General features: G+C 31.8%; 1 protein-coding gene across 1 annotated transcript; it reads right to left on the reverse strand.

The window, feature by feature from the left end:
• Positions 1-2,939: 2,939 nt before the first annotated feature.
• LOC145094962 (two-component response regulator ARR5-like) lies at positions 2,940-3,979 on the reverse strand. The gene is made up of 5 exons (XM_079032919.1): positions 3,842-3,979; positions 3,670-3,731; positions 3,478-3,561; positions 3,342-3,409; positions 2,940-3,258 (listed from the first exon to the last, which is right to left on the reverse strand). Exons 1-5 carry the CDS (start codon positions 3,927-3,929, stop codon positions 3,171-3,173), a joined length of 390 nt encoding a protein of 129 aa, XP_078889045.1. The 5' UTR covers positions 3,930-3,979; the 3' UTR covers positions 2,940-3,170.
• Positions 3,980-8,191: the final 4,212 nt, after the last annotated feature.

Consider the following 8,191-nt stretch of genomic DNA (forward strand, 5'->3'; position numbering starts at 1 on the left):
CACTCTATAGGGTGCAAACCCTTGAAATTTAAGGTTTCAACAGACAGCGGGGACTCACCGAGTCCAGAATATGGACTCGCTGAGTCGCCAACTTAAACGTGTTCCAGATCCCGTCTCTACTCGGCGAGTCGGACCTACAACTCGCCGAGTCTAAGGCTAAAAAATGAAACACACTATGATAAATTTTACGTACCAGGAATCAGGTGCTACAAAATATACCACAGTAACAACTATAAATAGTTTGTAAAGTAATTTGAAACCAAAATTTGTAGATCAAATTGATCAGCATGATTAAAAAAACCATATTTATAGTCAATTAAGTGTAGGTGTGCCGGACAGGTTTGGCAATTACAGAGGTGTTCAAAATGCATCCAACAATAAATAATTTTAAGTCAACTTCATCGTTCTTCCAGTTTCTGAAGAGATTCACACTTCTTTGTTAATCCCTTGACAAACTAAAAGACATATATCCCTATATAATCAACATGTCTTTTAATAAATGCTACATATGAACACATATCAATCGGGAAAAAAACCTTGCAATGGAAAGTACCATTTTCTTCAATGACCCAAACAAATCCTTTCATGACTTGGCAAAATAACAAAGTAAATAATTAATGGAAAAGTGAGGCATCGGTTAGATTACCTTCTAAGAAAATGATGATAGTGATGAAGGTCATTGTGTTTGGGGTGAATATAAAAGGAATGGAGAAGATTACTATCGTATTTCTTTATGCAAAAACTTATAGTTAAGTGAGGGTGCAAACCTTTGATCTGGATAATTTGACGACGATGAAGGCGATGGTGGTCAAATATGGCTAACTTTTGTATGTACTGAAATCTTTATGCAGAGTAGGAAGACGATTGTAAGAAAGAAACAAACCTGATTTACCAGTGCTGAAGTGATGGTGACGGCAAAGGTAGTGGTTAGAAGACTTTCAAAATGTTTGAGGCAGTAGGGGTACCTTGTGGCGGAGACGGCAATGTCATCTAGGGTTTAAGGTGAATTTTTTCAACAAAATATGAGGGGTGGCAGTGTGGTGGTTGATAGTGGCAATCTGGTAGTAGAGTTCTTATGGGCGCATCTATCTCAAATTGACCGCTTCAATTGGCCTTTGACCAATTCAATTGTGCGACACTAAAGGAATACTGATTCTTTGATTCTTTGACGGATATTTTTGTTGACCAAATCTAATTTTATGCATAAACTCATTGTACACATAGCATTATTCTTTGTACCTCTTAAAATTCAGCAAAACATGCTAAATGAATTTTAAGGTGTATATATATATATATATATATATATATATATATATATATATATATATATATATATATATATATATATATATATATATATATATAGGGAAGAGTTATATGGAAAATGAATGATTAGGGCAACACATATTTGAACCAATGAAAACATGACAACACATCATTTTCACAATAACTTCCAAAATACATTATTTGTGAAGAAAGAAATGGACACGTGTCATTTGATTATTGGTTCCGGTAGATGTTGCCTTAGTTATTTGTTTTCCATAGAACTCATTCTATATATATATATATATATATATATATATATATATATATATATATATATATATATATATATATATATATATATATATATATAAGGAAGGATTATTTGGAAAACAAAAAAACCCTAAAATAACCCTAAAAATCATAAAAATAAATAAAAAAATACCAACACATCACAAAACTTTTTTTGAATTTTTTTTCTTTATCAAAAAATCGCAGCATTTTTTTACAATTTCATTGAAAAAAAAATAAAAAAATCAATTTTTTTTTTTGTAAAAAAAATTTTTTTTCAAAAAAAAAATTTCAACAATTTTGACCTAAAAGTTGCGATTTTTTGATAAAAAAAATTCAAAAACAAGTTTTGTGATCTCTAAGTATTTTTTTATGCATTTTAATGATTTTTAAGGTTTTTTGTTTTCCATAAAATATAAACCTATATATATATATTTATATATATACACACACAAAATAGGATCATCTTATAAGCATATTTGTCGAAATTGTGGCATTTAAAGGATTAAAACCATGGAACCAACATAGTTACTGAGAGTGCATTCTTATATATATAGAAACCATCAAACTATTAATGTACAAAAGGATGTTTGCGTCCTTTTATTTCCATGTTCCAAAAAAGGCAACATCTTAATTATGCTATATTAATTACCCTTATCTACAAGACTTGCTTTTCTTTTAAAATAAGTTTATACGCAAATGAATGACTAAATGTCTTAATTAATGTACAATATGCAGAAATTAACTTGATCGAGAACGCCAACATATAACAATGGCCGAAACAAATTAAAAATACTACACATCTTCTTGAAAGATACTAGTATGTAATAAGCAATGAAAATACAAGGGATATTATTATATTTTCTTAACAAGGAAAATAATATAGGTATCACTGCAAGAAAAGCACTACAATACTAATCAGCACATCACTGTTGTAGAATTAAGTTAATATAATCAATAGACAACTAATTTCAAAAGTTTTTATGTAGCCATGTAGGTGTTTTAACACTGTCAATTGTTTGGGTGGAGCCAGTTCGATTTACCACACTTTAAAAAGCATTAATCCAATTAGTTCTAAAAGAATGCACCATTTTACTTTAACACATTATCTAATAAAAGTATTTGAGTACTTTTAAATACCTAAAGTACGGTGGTTTTCATGTCCAAGGCTTCCCTTGAATGAGCCCATGAGTTGGTGAATTAATTATACAAATATATTCTTGCTAATCAATATTCAAGCCATTTGATTAAGTTCATAGTATCTGCATAACTATGACAAGTACATATATACTTGATTGGGGGGAAATCCTATTCTCAGTATTTGTGGATTGCGTAATTGAAGACAATAAATTTGAAACACCATAATTTCAGATGTTAGTCGAGGAAAATTTAAAGTTAATATCCTTAAACATATATAGTAGTAATTTAACATCCCAAACCATCAATCGTTTCTAACATAATTCTATTCCGATGAAAGTTTCAAAATATCTAATGGATCATATATAATAGTAACTTTTAGCACTACCTAGCTTTAGTTATTTTATTTAATTGCCAGGCCATGGTGGTCGCCAACTTCTACTTTCCCTAGCCATGCAACGCTCCTGCTGCATCTTACCTTATTCAACGATTGCGTTATACACATTAGCAACATCTTTGGCCTGCAGTGGTTTTTCTAGAAACATGAGCGCCCCTCCATCCATGCATCTGTTAAAGATTTAATTAGTGGCATATTAGGGCTAGCGACGGAGTTTTTTAATTTGGAAATTGTGATTTGAGATTTCTCTTACTTTTTGATGCGCTCTTCATTTGCATCAGCGGACAATATGACCACAGGAACATTGCTCAGCTCTGATTTCTATCAAAACAATTTCAACTTAGTTTGATGCGAATGAAATTTGCAAGTTAATACACATATATACCAACCTTGAGTTCAAGGAGTAGCTCGTAACCACTAATTCCCGTCATATCATGATCAGTTAGTATGAGATCGACATCGACCTTCACATCCTGTCATTTCATCAAAAAGTTAGATGTGCTTAGACTAATCAAATTACAAGTCATTCCTTATGATATATTGATCTGAACAAATATATGAAAATGTATGGAAACCCCTACATTCTCTCCAGTTAATCCAAGGAATTCGAGAGCAGCTTCTCCACTTTCAACAGCAGCAATAACTGCAAACATAGATTATTATTATTATTATATCATAATTAAATCTATACTCATTATCCAACCGAATCTCTCCATATTGACGTTTAATGTCAAATTAAGATTTCAGTTATACCTTCAAATGATGAAGTCCGGAGCATCCGTGAGGCGTACATAAGCTGCACCCTTTGATCATCAACCACAACTGCACGTAATTTCTTCATTTCGAAAATGCAGAGAGAGACAGACAACAAACGGAAACTGAAAATGGTGGTGTGATGAAGGAAATGGAAATGGCCCCTTTAACCCTTCGTTTGATGTTCTATTTATATTTGGATTCAAATTTTATCAATCCTTTTTATTTAATACTTTTCTAATATTATTTAAACTGAATTTTTTAACTTGGTTTTTTTACTTAATTTAATTGTTTTTGCTAAATATTCATTTTACTCTATGATGTCAAATATCAAATTCATAGCGACCATATGTTCAGTGGTGAAATTAAAATGAATTATGTACCGACTCACTTACCATAGAGTTGTTTGCTAAAATAATTATATTTTAAATTCAGTTACATCTGTACAACCACGCTTTCATATTTTATGTGACATCGACTAGTGCATGGCATATGTAAAATTGTTTTATAATTTTAAAACGATAATCACCAAAAGTTTAAAATGAAAGGTCTTTCTTTCATAACTATATTACATGAGTGTTTCAGAGTTAAGAAGTCAAACTATCGTATAGTAAGGTTTAACAAAGATATCACCCGCAAACTATACAATGTATTTTGATGTGGTGCATTATATACGTGTGTTTGCAATAGCCATCTTGAAAATGTGTAATTAATTTTAGAGAAATCCATTTGATATGAGTTTTTGGACTCAGTTTAGAGGAACGAGTCTAGTATATGTTTATAAAGGAATCTTCGTCACTCATTCTTTGGTTTTAGTGACCATTTTTACGGTTGGTTTAGATCGTTGACCAATTTTTATTGTAAACTTATAAAAATCATACAATAATAAAGAAAAATCGTTGGAACACGTATTTTATATCCCTAAAAAGATAAGGATATGTTTTATTAAACTTTTTAAAAATTGGGATAAGAGGGGTAAATCTGACCATAAACCAATTGTTGTAACGATAATAAAATTGAATAAAAAATATATTATGAAGTATTAATAAGTAATACTTGAAATATGAGCTAAGAAAGGATTATTAATATGGTTGTAGGTGTTCAAAGAGCTGGAAATCCATCTTACTCACTTCAGTGGTTATATTCTATGTTTTGCTACTTCAGGTGAGTTATATTAACTCTCTTATTATATGGACCATGTGATTAGGGTTAGAGTTCTTGACACAAGCCTCTCAGTGTAACAACCCAAATTCCCATCCATCATCGACGTTAGTGTTATGTTAGGTTTTATTCTTAAACTCACATTTTCCATGATTAAAGTTAAGTTATGAGGGCCAAAGTATAAGAAAATGATTTTTGTTTATGTATAAGGATCAAGGGGTTATTTTGTTATACTTTGAGGACCTAGATTGTAACTTGTGAAGCATTTAAGAAATGTTAACCCTAAAATTCATGTTTATCACTCTATTTATAGCCATCAAACCTTAAAGTGAGAGAGAGATCTTGAGTGTTTTCCATCCATGGAGTAGAAGTGATTAAAGTGAAGTTGTTGTCCATGTTGGTGGATTATCGGTAGTGATTCATTGGATGGTTTCCCCTCTACCTTGTTCTTTTTCTCATCACAAATTTCTAGAAGATATGTGGTTCTTCCATTGCGTTCTCTTATGTTCCTATAACTCGCACTCAAGAGATAGCCATGGATTGTGCAAAATCCATGGTGCAAAGTGTTTTATTGATCCCCTAAAGTATTCTAACCATCATGGACACTTGATCATGGTTTGGAAGGGTTGAAATCTTCCGAAAATGGATTTTGATCAGACCTAGGCTGGATTAGAAATGGTAGAAGGTTGGAACGAAGTTCTATAATTTTTAGGTCCGTGTTGACTTGATTCGTGATCTGTTGGGTAGTTGTGACGGGACCCTATCCTACCCGCGATGCAAATTTTTCTTTATGTCGACCATTTTCTGTTTTGAGTCTCGTTTTTAGTCTGGTTGTTGTGTGTTCTTTTTGGTTGCTTAATTGCTTTCTGTGGAGTGCTTTCCTCTTTTCATAGGGTCCCAAAACATGGAGTTGAGGTGAGTCAATCCTTGTTGCACTTTGAGTACTTTATCGGGGAATTCTCATACCCCAGGATTACTTAAGTGATTCTTAAGGTGATATGTATAATGGGTGCCCCTGTTTGTGTATGATGTATGCGATGGAATATGAATACCCTATTATGGAAGAAGTATATAGGTTATATTGCATGCTAGATACATTGCATGATGTTTTTGTATGAATTATGTGTTGGATCACATGTTTAAGCCATTAACTAAATTATTATAAACTTAAATTATTAGCAAAGTTCTTTTGGGTTACCCTCAAACCTACTACAAAACTCGAGCGCTATTTAGAGAGATAGAGAATAATTTATTAATTTATTATATGATTAATTAGAATTCATTTTGGGATTAATTGGATTAATTAAAAGTAGAAGTACTAAAATCGTCAATGTCCAAAAGTTAAATATTGACTAATTCTGGAACCTCTCTAGGAGAGGGGACGATTCTAGAGGGGTCAAGGGAGCTTTTCTAGGAGTTCTTGGAAGCTTAGGGTTGCTTGGGGGGGGGGGGAAGAAAAGGGTTAGAGTTATCCAAAAGGAAACACGTCTTTTATACTCCTTAAGCTCTATAAATACTCCAAGGCATAGGGTTTCGTATTTCACTCTTCCAATGAATCCCTAGATCCAAAAATTAGACCTTCTACTTCTCTCTCTTCAGTAGCCTTCAACTGCTAGGGTTAGGGTGTGAGTCATCAGAGGCTCGAGATTTCTTGAGTTGGCTTTCTAAAGTTCTACAAAGAAGGATTACTAGTTTATATACAATAATAAACTAAAAGGTATGTTATCTATTAACCCTTCTCCTAAAGCGAAAAAAAGCAATGTACTTTAGGATTATTAAATTCAAATTATTGTTTGCATATCATAGTGAGAACATAGATCCTTTAGGGTGTATGCGAACTTAGTGTTTTAGGTTTTCTGTCAAAAATATGAAATTTGTTACATATAAAACCCATCGGTGATATTAGAGCGGTTGCTCTTTGTGATCTTGCACAATGTTGAATAAGATCAAAACCCTTTTGATGGTTTTCGATTTGGGCAAGGGACTTTAGAAACCCTAGCCTTCTTCATCATTTTCAAAATTGATAGGGTTTTGGTAGGGTTTACTTGTTTTGATAATTATTAGTTTTAAATACCTTGAAATTGGATAATCATTATTTGTTGAATCCCGAACGCTAATTTTGAAATTATAGGTATTGAATTTGGATTAAAATTTATTTGATTAATTGTTTAATGGTAAATAAATTGTTTAATCCTTATTGGTTTAATTTAAATTGAATTAGTTTTTGTTAATTTCGAATTTGTAATTAAACCTAGTATAATTGAAAAAGTTTAAAAATACACCTTATATATATATATATATATATATATATAATATTAAAAGTAATTACTATATGTATAAGACTAAGTCAGTCAGATCTCTAGTATGTCTCTTTCACGACGCTGAACTATAAAGGGGTATAAGGGAACCACTTACAAAATGGTAGTTGAATAGGTGTCAACTCTCACCCACCGCTTCCTTGTTTGGTGGAGGGTCATTAGTATAACGGATTTGATAGGACATTAACTTCATTAAAAGTATAATACTATTAAAGTAACTAATCCACCTTTTAAATCCCAGTCTTAGTTACTTTAGAAAAATGTGAAACGTATGGTAATCCATAAAACTGCACATTATACTTTACTAGTAGTTAGTGGAGCACGTGTGGTTAAGCGACACACAAATAGTGACTATAAAGAGTCATAATTGGCATCTTGAAAATTATCATTGATTAATGGAGTGTGTGTGGTTAACTGACACATTAATATGAGATGATAAGTTGCATCGAGAGTGTCAAATATATTTGTATGGTTATTCACATCTTGTTTGTCATCCTCTGTATTTCAGTCACAAATAGAAGAACATAATCTGAGATTAAGCATTTCATTCATTGATTCAATGAATCTCAAAAGATCTAGGAATTTCATAGTTCAAAATTGGTAAATTTCTTTTACCAATCTTTATAAATCCGCTATAAGATTACGACATCCCTCTTCTTAGCTGTGAATTATTATTTTGGATCCTAGCCTTAATTATTTATTATGGGTTAAAATATTAAGGCTTATTGTAATATAACTAAAGCTATTCTTTTCCTCTATAGATGTCTACTCCTTGTGATGCTTCTGCTCCATTGTCGTTCACCCACCATTCGGGTTTCTCCCTACTCTCTATTATGTCCAATGTGACTTTTGATGGCACCAACTATAATGA

Source organism: Lactuca serriola, chromosome 3 (genome assembly GCF_051521515.1).
Source record: "Lactuca serriola cultivar US96UC23 chromosome 3, Lser_US96UC23_V15, whole genome shotgun sequence".
Taxonomy (NCBI): Eukaryota; Viridiplantae; Streptophyta; class Magnoliopsida; order Asterales; family Asteraceae; genus Lactuca; species Lactuca serriola.

Coding starts and splice junctions, on each gene's coding strand:
- LOC145094962 (XM_079032919.1), bottom strand. CDS start 3,929: ATGAAGAAATTACGTGCAGTTGTGGTTGATGATCAAAGGGTGCAGCTT. Junction 3,410..3,477: donor AGCTACTCCTTGAACTCAAG/GTTGGTATATAT, acceptor TTGTTTTGATAG/AAATCAGAGCTGAGCAATGT. Junction 3,259..3,341: donor AATGAAGAGCGCATCAAAAA/GTAAGAGAAATC, acceptor AATCTTTAACAG/ATGCATGGATGGAGGGGCGC.